We start from the raw sequence: 17796 nt of genomic DNA, 5'->3' as shown, positions 1-17796 counted from the left end.
TAGGTTAAATATTCAACCATCTTTTTAACCAATATATATTCCATTTGTTATCAGCAAGTACGTTATCATTCAATACCAATAGATACCCTTTCAGAGATTTATGTGGCAGTGTCACACTATAAACTTTATTCACTTTAAATAAATAATTCACAGAAAATAAAGTACATATTTTTTTAAATGCAAGTAGTAGTTTGTCTGAGCATAAATAAAGTGTTAATGTAAATAAAGTGTTACTTGATGTAAATAAAGTGTTACTTAATGTAAATGAAAGCTGACTGAGTGTAAATGTCCTCTGGTCTCCTGTGTGCAGCTACCGTCTGTTTGATGAACAGAAGGACGTATTGATCCTGGTGTTTCTGGAGGACATTCCAGCCCACCAGTTGTCTCCCTACTATCACATGAGGAGGCTGGTGAAGAGACACACCTACCTGAGCTGGTCCCAGGCTGGACAGCACCCTGGACTGTTCTGGCAGAACCTACGCAGAGCTCTGGACACACCTCACACTGACCTGGGTTTGAATGAATAATCTGATATTTCATGTTGATATGTACTTAGGCACTCGGGTGGGCCAGCGGTAAAGTAGCTGCCCATCACAGTGATATTTGTCACTGTACGTATTTCTACGGGCTGGGGGCGGGGCCCGTCAGCAGGGAGTGTTGGGCGGGAGGAGTAGAACGGAGGCTTTACCTCCTCCCGTTGGGGGCTCCTCACTGGCAGGTGAGTCAGTAGGAAAGGTGAAGGAGGTATAGATTATATAACACATACAGTATTGAGTTTATATGTTTTCATTGTTTTAAAGTGAATTGTTCTAACATTGTTTTCCTGAATACAACCACAGTCACTCCTCCCTGAGGTCCTATTCTCCCTAACTTCACATTCACATTTATGGCTTTCTTCATTGCTTGTGCAGAATTCCCCCTTCCACCAGTAGGTGGTGTTGTGTGATGCAATATACATATTAGGTTATTTCAGTTAGGCAGTGTGTAGGGGTCTATAAATATGTGCTGCACCCATTTATTTACCCTTTTTGTATGAAACGGTCAGATGAGTGAATGCGCGTGCAAGTTTGTTTGAGTTTACATGCATGCCACCTTTTGTTAAGCACCATTGACTATTTCTTTCACACCTGTGGATGTTTATTTCATTCAACCAGCTACCCTTAATTTGCTAATTGATTTGTTTGTTTAGCACATGGTTGATGTTAAAGCTAATGCTAGCCTATATGCTGTGCCTGTATGCAGTTCCTTACAGTGAACAACTGTATTGTATATATTGTTTTATTATGTTTACATAAACTAACTGCTGACCTGTACCTGTGCGTGCAAACTTTATAAAGAACCTGATTACTGGCCACCCTTGCTTCTGTGAACCTTTTGACCGAAGTCCGCTGTGGATGAGGAGACATGGCCAGTCTACTTATAGCTCTAGACAGCTTCATTAGCTAACATTGCTCATTAACATATTAATCATCTTTGATAATATAGGCTATGATTCTATAATCTAATGACTGGTTTTATTTGCTCATTGGATTTGATTGATTGACTGAATGAATATTTTATTGGACAGGAATGTAAAACAGCACGAGTACAGTCAAACACTTTGTCTAAAAGGATAACACCAAAAAAAGTCCTTGCAGTCTTGTTTCCATTGGGGTCCTAGGTATTCAATTCATCAACACATAAAAAATAGCACCAAACATTCAATATCATCACATTGGAAGCAATCATTATTCTCATTATTTGTTGTATTATTCCATTATAATTCTCCTTTACTATTAAACACATTGTATTTGTTTGGTCATTATTGTCCTTGCTGAAATAGCACTCAACACTTTTAGTTTTTGATTGATAACTGCTAATAGATATAGATATAGACAAGGATTTGAGTACTGTGATACATCATTTCTATTGATTTGCTCATTGTATGATTCATTGATAAAATACATTGATTGAATTTGAATTATTGGATTTATTTATTTATTCATTTATAGCCGATGTAAACATTGTAGATCTGCTATTTTCACTATTATTGATATTTTTGGTACTTGGTAATTTGTACTTTTGAATCATTTTTAAAGCAAGTACTCAAATACAAATTGTAATTTGACAGAGCAACTTTCACTTGTAGTGGAGTAATATTTGACCAGGAGTATCTGTACTTTGACTCAAGTACTGCGGTTGAGTACTTTGTCCATCACCGGTCGTGGCCAAGTTGACCAAGCCGTTGTAAAGTATATGGTCTCTGTCAGGTGTAACCCTCATATGTCCAAAACTGTTACTATTCAGGATTCAAATTCAAAATCATCAAAAGTAGCAGATCGATAAGCTCACAACGTGTCGCTTCGAGCTTGTGGATCTGCTACTTTTGATGATTTTGTGTGGGTCTTCAACGGGGTATCCGGGACCCTTAGGGGGTCCTCGGAGTTAGTACAGGGGGTCCGGTGGAGAGACAATGTTCTATCTCGAAAGAGTTTCTCTCTCTGTCTTTTTTGTTTTTACACTAACCACTTGAACCCCAGCATCCCTATTCTGGGGGGAACATTCACCAAAAAATAGCCGATCTACAAGCTGACAGGACGTCGCGCTGCAACACCTTGTCAGCTTGTAGATCTGCTATTTTTGGTGAAGAAGTTTGGTGTAAAGGCAAAAAAGCACTAAGTACAGAGCTAAATGTCAAGTTTACTAGGTATTGAGGGTTTATAAGTGGTTAAATGTCTAGAAAATGCATAACATGAATCCAAAATATAAATAAGTGTCTAAATAAACCAAATAAACAAAGAAAAACATTAATTTACACAACACTGATGATAGTGTCAGTCAAACAAGTCAGTCTATGAAGCAATGAAAAAGTTGAAATCTGCAACAAAATTGTATGCAATGTAGTTGGGGGGGTCCCTGCTTCATCTCTCTCTCAGCTAAGGGGTCCTTAGCCTGAAACATGTTAAAGACCCCTGAAGTAGGGCATTCAGTTACGAAAAAAACCCAAAAGTTAAAATATGGAGGTAAGAGGATTCTGCCCGACAGTAACGATATAAAATGTCTGGAAGTCCTGCTCTATAGACACTTTATCCTGGAGAGAGGATATGGTCTGGGTCTGGGAAGGACGTTCTCCTTGAGAGAGGATATGGGTCTGGGTCTGGGATAGCCTGGTTCCAGACGAATCTGCCATTGCAAAAACAAATTGCCCTTGGCAGATTAGGTCTGGCCCCTCTCAATAGAGATTTCATTTCTCTCCCTCCAAAGTTGTGAGGGACCAATCAGAGCCCAGTATACAGATATGGGGTCGGTTTATCACCAGAGGGATTTTTTTTATTTGCCCCTTGGAAATGCAGGTTCCACACAGAGATTCCAGACTAATATCTACGCAGTGATATTAGTCTGGCCATGCCAGGCTAGGTCTGGGAAGCTCCACAGGTGTTGTTCTGTGCCGTTAAGGTAGACTGGTCCTTCTGGAGCTCAGCCGGGCCACTGTGTCTCTGAAACAGTTTGGACAGCCTGACAGACACAAAAGAAGCACGAATCAACAACTGATTACTCGTGTTTCTTAGCAAAAAAAATAGCGCAAGTACTCAGCGGGTCAGGTTTTTTCATAACCCGCCACGCCCCAACCCTCTGCTTTCCAGAGAGAGAGAGAGAGAGAGGGGGGAGAGAGGGGGGGGGGAGAGAGAGGAGATAACTCGTCCGCCCGCCTCGCGGGCCAACCCGCGGATCAACCCACGTGCGTGCGTGCGTGCGTGCGTGCGTGCGTCAGTGGTGGAAAAAGTACTCACATTTTTTACTTAAGTAAAAGTACCAATGCTGCAATATAAAAATACTCTGTTACAAGTAAAAGTCCAGAATTAAACATTTACTTGAGTAAAAGTACAAAAGTATTGGCATCAAAATGTACTTAAAGTACCAAAAGTAAAGGTACTTTATTTATTTATTTTGCCCTTCTCTCCACTATTGTCATTGAAGTGAAGAACTTCTGCATTTGCACGGTGCTTTGTTTTGCTCTTCTCTCCACTATTGTCATTGAAGTGAAGTACTTCTGCATTGGTACGGTGCTTTGTTTTCCACTTCTCTCACTGATGGGTGCGTTGGGATATATAGCAGTGAGCTCACTGGCCAATACAAACTAATATGCGAGTGCGCTCCTGGTGTGCATTTCTGAACGCACCCATTGTCATCTGAGGTGCCAGCTGAGCTGATCCTTCATTCTCCTCTTATTAACGCACTGGAAGGATGATTGTCACTGAGTTTTAGGAGTTGCGGTAGGATTCAATGTTTCAATTCCTTCTTCCTGGAAACTTGTGACTTTTCTGTTTTATACATAGGCTACAGTATTGTTAGTTGTAAAAACAAAAAAATAATTAATTCCTAGTTTCTTTATACACTGTTCTCTCTGCACTCTATACTTATGTGACTATTGACCTTAATTGCTGTCTAAAGTTCATGCTTTCTCTGCGTATTCCATCTCTCACTTGTACAGTAAGTCTCTCTGGATAAGAGCATCTGCTAAATGACTACATTGTAAAATGTAAAAATAATAATAAAAAAAGAGTAAACAGGTAGTAACACACAGGGATTAGGAATAAAGTATTAAGAGTATAAAGAGTATGAAATTATGTATATCATTGATTTGGTATTAGGATATATATTTGATGAGGATGAAACATTAACTTGAATATAAACAAGCTAAATGGTAAAGTTGATAGTTTTTAATAACCTGTAGGATCCATGAATTGGTTTGTTACAATCAATGGGTTTATTGTTATTATGATGATTATGTTTGGTTATGTTGATTGTTAATCAGTGGGGTACGTGGATGATTGAGTGAAGGGAATAGGGGCGATCACGCGGTTACCTGTTTTGCTTTATTTTGATCGCTGTGATTATGTTGCTATAAGTTTGAGTATACGTTTTGCTTTAATGTTGCTTTAAGGAAACCCCTTAAAACACATTGTTTGAACCCAGCGAATCCTTTTGTTAAGCAGAGTGCGTCAGACAATATACAATCTCATGACCTCTCAGTGACTTATTTAGTTTGGTCTCCTGCAGTCGCATACATAACCTTTCGAGAGTCTTTTAGTGTACAGCTTCATTTTAAAGTTTCAATCTGACTGGATAATATATTTTTAGATATTTTTTAAGTTAATGTTATAGTTTCTTTGATTGCGGAATACAGAGTGATCTATAGAGTTAAAGATCAAATAAAAGGTTCCATGTGTACTGTAACTGTGTTACTGTTGTATCCTCTTTAGATCATCAATGCTGAACAGTGTTGTCACCAACCAGTGTCCACAGCAGAATTACTCCACCAAAAGTACCTGACAGTTGACCCTGAAGACAGCCATGATGCTACAGACAGGAAGCTGCCATTGTTTCTCCTTCTTCTTTCTGTTGTTCACGCTTTATCTTAATCCTATACTGGCTTACTTCCTGAAAGACTGCACTATTCTTTACTCTGACAATGTCTCTGCTGGTGTTTCAGTGGATTGTTATTTTTGTGGTCTTGTTAGCGTACCAGACGACATTCCCAGAGACGTTATATCATTAAGACTAGCGGGCAATAATATCCAAAAGATAAACAGGACAGATTTTTACCATCTGTCAAATCTCTCAGATTTGGATCTGAGCGGTAATTTAATAACTCATGTAGATGACGGGGCTTTTGTCCCTTTGGTGCAACTTAAAGTGCTCCTCATGGACTATAACAAACTAACAACACTGACAGACAATATGTTTCAGGGACTGTCTAACCTCTTGATACTGAGCATGGATTTTAGTAATATCAAATTCATCAACCCTGCTGCCTTCCAGTCACTCACCAGCTTACAGGCACTACGTCTTAAGTGTACTCAAATGACAGATATCATCACCGTCTTACAACTACCAAGCTTACAGGTGCTGAACATCACAATTTATGCAGAGTCTTTTCAGTCTAAAGATCTGCCATTAAACATGTCCTCTGAGCTCAGGGAGTTGAGAGTGAAGTCTAAGTCCATAAAAAAGTTTAGCATCACAACAGCTGTATTTCCTCATCTTAAGACAATCGACATGTCATACTGTTGTAATAATGATGGATGGGAGTGGGACATACCAGACAAGTATTTTCTAAGGAATATAACTATATTATATTTGATTGGTGATATTATGTCTTATAACAACCTCAGAAAGGTTCTACAGAGCCTTGATTCACTGGAGTACCTACGGCTGGGGTACACTGCGTGGGGAGATCTCTTCAATATTATCTGCAAAATACCCAAAATGAGGAGACTCAGTGTGCATGGGAACGTCAATGAAAGCCTTAGTAAAACACTGTCACCTTGTACTCAGCTTACTCACCTGGATCTATCATATAATCACCTGACTAAACTGTCTAAGGACTCAATAAAACAAATGAAACAATTGAGTCACCTGAACCTAGACCATAACTACCTTTCTAAAGTTCCAGACGATGTTAAGAATCTCTCCATGCTTCAAATCATCGACCTGAGTTACAATCATATTAAGGATTTAAGCTGCTCAGACTTCTTAAATTTAACCAGACTCACACACCTTCATCTAGATAACAACAAAATACATAAACTCAAACCGTGTGTTTTTCAACATCTTAATGAGTTAAAGGTTCTAACTCTGAATCGCAATTTAATTCAGACATATGGGGACACATTCAAGACTGGCTTACAGAAACTAGAATTATTGGTTTTAGATAACAATGACATCCAATGGATCAGTGAAGGGGAAATCAGTCTGAAATCGCTCAAGCACTTAGACATAGAATTCCAAGATCTGTGGAGTTCACGTATTAACAACTATTTGGAAGGACTCGATGAACTTGAAACACTAAGTCTGAATTTCAATATCAAACTCTTCAAAATTAAATCTTCACCTCCCCATGAGTTACAAAGGCAAAACAATAATACCACCTTACTGAACAGCCTGAAGAGCTTAACAATACAATGCCATCAAAAATACTATGATAAAAAAACATGGGACATGCTCTCAGATATGAAACATTTGGAACATTTGGATCTCTATGGCGTAGCAGTATACTCAGACTCATTTAAATATGTACCACAGCTGAAGGCTCTTTCCTTAATAAACTGTACTCTGACGTCCCTGGATTTCCTGGCACAAGCCAATCTGACTAGACTCTCTTGGCTGGACCTGAGCCAGAATGAGTTGACAGTGATCAATTTGTCTGTGTTCAGTTTTCTCCCTGCTCTCACAGATATAAAAATTAATGACAACCCTTTATTTTGTGATTGCTCTAATGCTGACTTTCTGCAGTGGATGCAGAACAACAACCAAACACTGGTAGTTGACGCTCACCGCTACACTTGTGCCTATCCTCTGGCTAAAAAGGGAACCAGGTTTCTGGACTTTGACATTCATTCCTGTTTGGTGGACACTAGCTTCATCTGCTACATTTCCTCCACTTGTGTGATTGTGCTAACTCTGCTCACATCCTTCGCCTACAACTTCCTGAGGTTGCATCTTCTCTATGGCTACTACCTCTTCCTGGCCTTCCTTCATGATGCCAAGGAAAGAAAGAGGGGGTCTCCTCAGCGCTACGATGCCTTCATCTCCTACAACGTTCACGATGAGCTCTGGGTTTGCAGAGAAATGCTTCCAGTGCTGGAGGGAGAGCAGGGCTGGAGACTCTGTCTGCACCACCGAGACTTCCTACCAGGTACAAACATCTCTCTGTCTCTAAGTAATGCTGTATTTATATAAAGCTATCTGTAGGAACCCCCCCCCACCGTCTGAAAAACTGTGTTGTCTTTGGCATTATCATTGCAGTATGTAGGCTAATAATATCCATCGGTCTCGCAAGAAGTGAAATAGTTGTTAAAGGGCAAGACCACTTTGGTAGAGGTTTGGATTGTTTAGTTACCTTGCCATGACTTGAACTCCAAAGGTGGACAAGAAATCAAAAATAATCGCTCCATTGATTAGAAATTGATAATTCAAAATATGCTCCTCATTGACTTACATTGTAGGTTAAAGCGGCTCTTTTAGCACGTAAACAAACACAAACAAAGCTGATTCAGACAATATAGATAGAACATCACAAAAAAAAAAGAGTGACTTTGATAGCTGTTTTACCGTACAATGTAAGTCAATGAGGTGCATATTTTAATGATCCATTTCTAATCAATGGAGCAATTTCTGGTCCACCTTTGGAGTTACACCATGGCAAGGTAACTAGTAACTACAAAACCCAAACCTCTACAAAAGTGGTCTTGCCCTTTAATTTGGTTTGAATAATGTCTGTGTGTTTTGTTTCCAGGTAAACCCATCATAGAGAACATTACAGATGCCATCTATGGCAGCAGAAAGACCATCTGTGTGATCAGCCATCATTACCTGGAGAGTGAATGGTGCTCTAGAGAGCTCCAGATGGCCAGGTGAGGGCGCCATTTCTCTGATGTTTCACTGTAAAATACATCAAAGAAATATGAGGAACACATTTACACACATGAAAGAAAAATGTACTTTCTTTTTACATTTTTTTATTTAAAATTTTTTTTTATGGCATAGGAAGATGATAACTAGCATTCAATAATAATAATAACAATAATGATGATGATAATAATAATAATAATAATAGAATAGTATTTTGTCAAAAAAGAATGGCAGCAACCAATCAAAAGCTTCATCCCGTCCCCCTAACTTCTCCCGACACCTTCCACCATCGGAAACTGGCGGATACTTAAAGTAATAAAAAGTGATATTCTTTTTGTTAAAAACGTTAAAGTACTTTATTCTGCTACCTGAGCGTGTGTTCGTCACAGGAGTCTCTCCAGCTCTTTAGTAAAGAGAATAGTTGATTATGTCTCCCTACAATCCAGGATGTTTTGTCACATTGTTTGTGATTTGGTGCCTTGCATTACAGAGGAATTGAACATTCACTGAATGTGTGTTTTCTGTTTGTGTGAATGTGTTTGTTGATGATACCCACCATCAGAATATCCTCTTATTCCGGTCTTAAAGTTTATCCACTACAATATTCAATTGTTTAAAGTTCTGATGTGGATTACAGTGTAGGGCCTACAGGACCTTGTAACTTAAGGCTACACTGTAGGCTTTAGTTTAAAGAGTCTCTTTGTCAAACCACAACAAACAGTCTTTACCTCCCAAAATGGAACCCCCACAGCCTCACTTCTTGGAACTGTTCTACCAGCTATCACTTCCTGGAACTTTTGCTACATGTGTTGCTTTTCCCCCACAGCGCCCCCTATGAAATGAACCCTGACAACAGAGAATGAATGGAAGTCATTCAATACCAATACATGGGCAGGAAAGATACCCTTTCTGACATTTATGTGGCAGTGTCAAATTATAACTTTATTTACTGTAAATAAACCATTATTTACAGAAAATATTTTTTTTTTCAAAATGCAAGCAGTAGAAAACAGCTGAAAAGCAGAGAACTAATGTTTTTAATTAGGGATGTTAACAATTAATCGATTCATCAAATTAATCGATTAAGAAATTATCCGATTAAATCAAACAATTAACAATTAATTGAAAAAAATAAAAAAAAACTTCTTTTTTTTTAAATGTTCAGAACCCAAGATATGATGATTTGAAGATTTTCTGCTCCATTCACTTCTTGTTTAACTTACTGAAAAAGGCTGTATCTCGGCTCCTAAGCACTTTTTTTAGGATTTTTTTAAAAATCTGAAATTAAGATTCTCAGATTTAAAAGAAACGCCGCTTATCAGTTAACCAGTTAATCGGTTGATAAGGTTATCAATTAATGAATTGATCGATAATTTGCATCCCTATTTTTAATGCAAGTAGTAGTTTGTCTCATTGTAAATAAAGTGTTACTTAATGTAAATGAAAGTTGACTGAGTGTAAATGTCCTCTGGTCTCCTGTGTGCAGCTACCGTCTGTTTGATGAACAGAAGGACGTATTGATCCTGGTGTTTCTGGAGGACATTCCAGCCCACCAGTTGTCTCCCTACTATCACATGAGGAGGCTGGTGAAGAGACACACCTACCTGAGCTGGTCCCAGGCTGGACAGCACCCTGGACTGTTCTGGCAGAACCTACGCAGAGCTCTGGACACACCTCACACTGACCTGGGTTTGAATGAATAATCTGATATTTCATGTAATTATGTTACGGTGAATGTGAATGAAAGGGGAATCTGGTGGGGAATTCAATTGTTTTTTTAAAGGGTTTCATTCGTTTGCTGTTAAAATGAACAGACAGTGCCAGTGTTAGCTGTTACCTGCTTGTATTTTTTATTCAATATGAACTTTTAAAGCACCTCTCCAGACTCACCTCTTTAAGTAGGCCTATTTGTTTATTCTTAATTTTCTTCTTTAATTAACCACATTTTTAATGATTCTGTTTGGAAATGATGTTTTTATTTCACTTAATATTTTACCTTCCGTTGGATTTTATAATGTTGTCATACTTTGTAATTTAATTTAATGTAATTCCCTTTCATGTCATGTATTGTTTATTTAGCAGCGATCATGTACATTTAAAAGAAGGATTTACAAATAATACAATAGAGGTAATAGAGGCTGGTGAGATCATGACAGTGTTGATTTACCAGAAGAAGTTGATTGTTCAAAGGTTGTTCTCCTGAATACAGCCTCTCACTGAGGCTCTATTCTCCCTAACTTCACATTTACGTGTGATGTCTTTCTTCATTGCTCATTACCATATTAATCAGCTTTGATATATGCATACATGATATATAATCTAGCTTAATTAATGGTATTATTTGCTCATTTAAAGCATTTATTATTTGCATTATACTCATTTACATACATTTTACTGATCATGTTGCTCCTTTATATACAAATTGTTTTGAACATATTTCTTTGGTAATTATAGTGTATTTGCTAAGATGGATTTTTATATTTGTATTGATAACTTCTAATACATGTTTGAAAAGCACTGAAGTACTGTGATTTGCTCATTTTATGATGTAATGATATAGTGCATTATTGACTGAATTTGAATTGTTAATAAAGTATACATACAGTATTATCATCCACATTGCATCTTCATCCGATGGTAAGACTGCATACACCTACCAAAAGAGGTCCTGGAACCAAAAATGATTCCATACAGTTGCTCTCTTCCTATACCAGTGGTTCTCAAAATATTTCATGTCAAGGACCCCCAAATTGACACTTATTATCCTGCGGACCCCCATTTGAAAAAGATATGCCAGGGACCCCCATAAGAGAAGATTTTTACGGCTCTAGCAGTGATTCTCAACCATTTTAATTTCAAGGACCCCCCAGTTTAACATGCATCAGGTTACAGACCCCATTTAATGGCATCTCTATCTCTGGGACCCCAATTCATATTGTAAAATCAATGTTAATTTAACTCTGAGAGCCATTTGGTTCCATTTGTACGCTCTCAGAGTTACAAAGCCATAAGGGTCCATTTGGTTCCTATCCATCATTTAGCTGGGGACCCCCTGGAACCCCCTCAAGTATCCCTGGGGGTCCCCGGACCCCACTTTGAGAACCAATGTCCTATACCATCCATCCATCCATCTTCAAGTGGTGGACTTTTTTTTTTGTCACATTTTTCACTTAAGTAAAAGTATCAATACTGCAATCTAGAAATAGTATGTTACAAGTAAAAGTCCGCAATTAAAAATGTACTTGAGTAAAAGTGCAAACGTTTTGGTACAAAAATATACTTAAAGTACCAAAAGTAGAAAATACTCATTATCCACCTGATTCGGATGCTATCAATGCATAGAATGGGAGATTATCAGACCATTGAATGGGCGAAGTAGGCGACCTACTACCTACCCCGCGATTTATCAGACCATTCATTGGGCGTAATCAGGAGCTACTGACCTACCGACGGAGATGACTTAAATACTTCAGTTTCGGTTTTGGTTTTGGTTGTTTTGGTTTCGGACCATGACGGAGGCGCGCAGTCTCAGGCGAGCTGGAGCCCCGCGACGGGCCACCGAGGGAGCTAAGGCGACCGAGTTGCCGTCCGGAGAGGTGCGACGCTCGCCTGTGCCTACTCAGCGCCGTTCGAGTTATGTACCGATACGCACAGAATCGTAAATATTGTTGTGGGGACTGCTCCGCCTCCGTCGGTAGGTCAGTAGCTCCTGATTACGCCCAATGAATGGTCTGACAAATCGCGGGGTAGACAGTAGCTCGCCTACTTCGCCCATTCAATGGTCTGATAAAACGTGATAATCTCCCATTCAATGCATTGATAGCATTCGAAGCCGGTGCATTATCCCATCTCACAAGTTTTCAAATGTCGAAAATGTATTAAAATCTTTTGATAGCAGATCTACAAGCTCACAATGCGTCGCACGAAACGCATTGTGAGCTTGTAGATCGGCTATTTTCAAACGGCCGTAATGTATATAAGGGCTGAAATGGGTAATGTATGTTTTTGTAATAATTTTCAAAATCTACAAAGTAACTCAAGTTTTCAAATAATTGTAGTGGGAGTAAAAGTACAATATTCAGGTTTCAGGCCAAGGACCCCCTAGCTGAGAGAGAGATGAAGCAGGGACCCCCTCAATATCGTATAAAATTGTTTTTCAGATTCAACATTTTTTGTTTATTTGGTCTGCTCTTTTTTCCCTCAACACCTATAGCCTCTTGAGCTTGTAGATCTGCTCTCAAAAATAGCAGATCTACAAGCTCACAACGCCTCGCACTGCGAGGCGTTGTGAGCTTGTAGATCGGCTATTTTTGGCTAAAGTTCTCCTCAGAAAAGGGATGTTAGGGTTCAAGTGGTTAAGGTAAAAAGAACAATCAAATCACGCAAAGATTTGGCGGACCCCCTGTAGTAACTCTGAGGACCCCCTAGGGGTCCCGGACCCCCTGTTGAGGACCCCTGAAATACATATTGATTATTGCACATAATGAAGATGTACACAGACAGACAGGGCATATAGAAAACGGTATACATGGAACCCAAAAAGGTTATATATTGATTGAAATGTTATTTTCTTTTCTTTGCAATACTGCAGCTGATCACTATGTGCTTGCCTTTAATTGTAGACGTTTCGCTCTTCATAACAGCAATCCTGATGCCAATTAAAGTGTAGTGATCTTTTTGTTGCATTCAGAATGTTTTTTTTTAAAATACATATACACTGTGTTATACAGTATATGTTGCACCTGTCAAAAGGCTAGACATGTATGCATATAGCTTGTAATAGTTTAAAAAAAACATATTTAATTTGATTTATTTTGAAAGAACCCGCAATACTTTTTTAATAGAACCTAGTTCCATTTAGAGCTTTAGTTTAGTACAGTAAATGTACACAGCATGTCCATGCACTCGTTGCTTTAATCAAACTGTGAACCAATTTAAAGTCCCTCAGAGTTACAACCCTAGGTTGAGAAACAGTGTCCTAGCTCAGTGTGCTCAAACTTTTCCATGTGAAGGACCCCCAAAATGACATGTATTTGGCCGCGGACCCCCATCTCAAAATATTTTCTTCCAGGGAGCCCCAGACGTAAATATTTGAGTTACAAATGTTCGCTTAAAGGGTAAGACCACTTGGTTAGAGGTTTGGGTTGTGTTGTTACCTTGCCATGATGTAACTCCAAAGGTGGGCAAGAAATCAAAAATAATTGCTCCATTGATTAGAAATTGATAATTCAAAATATGCTCCTCATTGACTTACATTGTACGGTAAAACAGCTCTCAAAGTCACTCTTTTAGCACATAAATGAACCCAAACATAGCTGATTCAGACAATATAGAGCATCACCAAACCCAGTACTGTTTGTTTTTTTAATAAAAATGTCAACTTCCTGTTGATTTTACTATTTGAAGATCTGGATCCGGATCCGCCGATCCAGTCCGGGTTTTCTACTTATTAAAAATGGCAAAATCAACAGGAAGTTGACATTTTTATTTAAAAAAAAAACAGTACTGGGTTTGGTGATGTTCTATATTGTCTGAATCAACTTTGTTTGGGTTCATTTATGTGCTAAAAGAATGACTTTGAGAGCTGTTTTACCGTACAATGTAAGTCAATGAGGAGCATATTTTGAATTATCAATTTCTAATCAATGGAGCAATTATTTTTTATTTCTTGCCCACCTTTGGAGTTAAATCATGGCAAGGTAACTACACAACCCAAACCTCTACCAAAGTGGTCTTGCCCTTTAAGTATATACATATATATTCAAAGGTTTGCACAAATTGTCACGATTTTTCAAAAATAGCAGATCTACAAGCTCATAGCGCTGAGCTTGTAGATCTGCTATTTTTGAATAGCCAAAGTATAAAAGGTTAAAATTATTGTGATGCTATGTTGACACATTTTGCAGGGGGCCCCCTGGAACCCCCTCAAGGACCCTCGGGGGTCCCCGGACCCCACTTTGAGAACCAATGTCCTAGCTATAGTTCACATTCCTTGTGGACGGCTTCGCTTTAACTTTGTCTCCAGTCTGGTGAGGTCTTCTCTCATCTGACCACATTCTTCTCATGGAAGACATGGAACCGTGGTTCTCAGAGTGTGGTCCGAGCCCCCCCCCCCCCCCCCCCCCCCTCCCGACGGGGCCCCCCCAGCAAAATAGCCGACCTATAAAAGCTCACAACTTGATGCCCACACAACCTGTGCGGACTTGGGGGTCCCTGGCACAACATATTTTCAGATGGCAAGGGGGTCCACGGACAAATACATATGAATTATTGGGGGTCCTTGACATGAAAATGTTTGAGAACAGCTGTCTTTTCTGTCTCTTAACAGTCTCTTTTTTTCTGTGTTGTGAATTGTCTTTGCACTCAGAGCTGGTGATTAAACTCTGTCAAATGTGAAATATCTTACGTGGCTTGTTTTACACTTCAGATTCAATCTCCTCCATCTTAGACGTTGATACGTGCTGACCTGCAGTCCAGTGGTGGCAAAAGTACTCACATGTTTTACTTAACCCATTGAGACCTGAAGCCGATTCTACATGTCTCCTAAATCCCAACAGTTTTCTGAAAAACGTGTGTTTCTATATCAGTGGTGCTCAATCTTTTTCATGTCAAGGACCCCCAAAATTATATGTATTTGGCCGCGGACCCCCATCAAAATATGTTGTTCCAGGGACCCCCCAGAAGCAAAGATTTGAAAAATGTTCGCTTTAAAAATATATATATTCAAAGATTTGCACACATTTTCACGAATTTCCAAAAATAGCAGATCTACAAGCTCGTAGCGCGGCACTCGGTGCCGCGCTATGAGCTTGTAGATCTGCTATTTTTGAATAGCCCAAAGTGTAAAATAATGCTTTTTAGCTCAAACATCTCTTTTTTAATTATGTGGATAACTGAGTGAACACTGGACTTATTGACCACTTCCACTTGCTCTATTCATTTTGTCCACACGAGGGCGACAAAGACAGTTGAATAAAATACACTGCATTAGTTCAATGGATTTAGATCAATGTTATGTTTCAAACCCATGCAGTCAGTCAGTCAGTCAGTCAGTCAGTCAGTTCAACAGCTCACTGTGTAGAGCAGGGGTCTTCAACGTTTTCAGGCCAAGGACCCCCTAGCTGAGATAGAGATGAAGCAGGGACCCCTTACTCTATATTGTATAAAATTGTGTATCAGATTAAAGTTTTTTTTTTAACTTAAGTCTGCTCTTTTTTCCCTCGACACCTATAGCCTCTTTGCCAAAAATAGCTGATCTACAAGCTCAGCGCGAGGCGTTGAGAGCTTGTAGATCAGCTATTTTCGGCTAATGTTCCCCTCAGAAAAGGAATTCTAGGGTTTAAGTGGTTAATGTAAAAAAACGAAATCCTATCACACAAAGATTTGGCGGACCCCCTATAGTAGCTCTGAGGACCCCCTAGGGGTCCCGGACTCCCTGTTGAAGACCCCTGGTGTAGAGAAACACTGCATGATCCAAAGGTCCTGGGTTCAAATCCTACAAATAGCTGATCTACATTTTGAAGAATCTTAAATTTCTTAATACTTTTCAGTTTTAAACACATTTATAGGAAGGGGGAAAACAATACGTTACAAATTCCACTTAAGCCCCATTTCAAATATAATGAACATAGTAGATCTAGATATAGTGACAATAGCTCATCTACAAGCTCACAACATGCCGCATTTAGACGTGCTGTGAGCTTGTAGATTAGCTTTAGTTTTTTTCTGGCATTTTATCCCCGATTTATATGAATCAGATTTGGATCACATTCCTAAGTGGTTTGAAATGAGATTCTAATGAGATTTCTGAACACTCGTACACTGAAGCTTGATTCATACTTTGTCAGTACAACGGTGTCACTTAGAAAATAGCAGATCTACAAGCATCAGTTTATGTACTTTTGTTTGGTTAAATTTCACATCCACAGACAAACGTAAACATTTCCATACTCCTTCGTTGCCTCTTTTGCTGGACAATACATAGAGGATGAAATGCATAATGTATCAAATAATATAAAGGTTACGTCAAATTTGTATTTGATGCAACCTGCATTTTTCAATTGATTGCTATAGCACCACCCTTTGGGCAATGGTTGTGCGCTTCGTGTCTTCGCCATTTCACATATATCCTCTACCATATTGCAGAGTTTTGTAAAAACTGACTGCATTGTTGGCATATGGAAAACCGGTGGAAGAGTAAAACAGAGAAACAAGAGGGGACCTTGGCCCCCTAATGAAGACTAGATACAGTACCATAGCATTACGTGCTTGGACCCCTAATGAAGACTAGATACAGTACCATAGCATTAAGTGCTTGGGCCCCTAATGAAGACTAGATACAGTACCATAGCACTAAGTGCTTGGCCCCCTAATGAAGACTAGATACAGTACCATAGCACTAAGTGTTTGGCCCCCTAATGAAGACTAGATAAAGTAACTTGCCAAGTGTTTCCAAGTTGCCAAGAACAAAACATTTTGAGATGGGGGTCCGCGGCCAAATACATGTATAAAAATGTTTTCTAAAGCCTAACAGTGTGTTGCTATATCAGTGGTGCCCCAACTTTTCCATGTCAAGGACCCCCAAAATGATATGCATTTGGACCCCATCTCAAAACATGTTGTTTCAGGGACCCCCAGAAGCACAGATCGGAGTTAAACATGTTCGCTTTAAAACATACATAGGCCTGATATATTCAAAGATTTGCAAAAATGTTCAACGATTTTTCAAAAAATAGCAGATCTATCTATGAGCTTGTATATCTGCTATTTTTGAATGGCCAAAGAAATCTTAAAATGACAAAGATGTGTTCCCGGTCTTAATCGATTAAGAGCCATGTTTCTATGTTCTTGATAATCAGTGTGCCATACCAACATAACATTCAATCATATCACACCATATCAAAATGAAAATATTTCCAACATATTTTAATTTTACATGTGTGACCAGATGGACACTGATAATACTTTTGGATAAATCAATGTGACTACGCCACTCTCTTTAAGGGGAGAGACTGAGACCCTGAACCAACTATACATTTACTGTTATGACCAAATATCCCCACTCAAGGCTAACAAGACAGACAGAGGCTTTTGTGCTTACAATCATTGGACACTTTATTTAAATATCAGCAGAGGGTTTATAGAGAATACTGTGGGCAGGTACCAACACATGCATTGACCGGGGGCAATAATAAGACTTTGATAATAATAACACAGCACACTGATAAAACTAATAGAATCAACACTACAAAAAGGTTAAGATCAACTGCGACTTAATTTGCGCACACACTAATGCAATTTCACTCTTGTTAAAACACTGCACACTAAACAGGGGGGAAGGGAACAGCACGGTCATCATTGTGAAGGCACACTGATCGGAGGACTCTTCATATAAACTGAATC

The 17796-nt window shown here is 39.0% G+C and overlaps 1 protein-coding gene across 1 annotated transcript; it reads left to right on the top strand.

The window, feature by feature from the left end:
• Positions 1-6259: 6259 nt before the first annotated feature.
• Positions 6260-10798, top strand: LOC311065289 (toll-like receptor 1). Its single transcript, XM_084085546.1, has 3 exons — positions 6260-7678; positions 8279-8396; positions 9881-10798. The coding sequence occupies exons 1-3, from the start codon at positions 6382-6384 to the stop codon at positions 10095-10097; spliced, it is 1632 nt and encodes a 543-aa protein (XP_083941672.1). The 5' UTR covers positions 6260-6381; the 3' UTR covers positions 10098-10798.
• The last annotated feature ends 6998 nt before the right edge of the window (positions 10799-17796 follow it).

Source organism: Gymnoscopelus microlampas (genome assembly GCF_963454915.1).
Source record: "Gymnoscopelus microlampas genome assembly, chromosome: 18".
In the NCBI taxonomy this organism is placed as follows: domain Eukaryota; kingdom Metazoa; phylum Chordata; class Actinopteri; order Myctophiformes; family Myctophidae; genus Gymnoscopelus; species Gymnoscopelus microlampas.
This window is presented reverse-complemented; position numbering and strand designations above follow the sequence as displayed.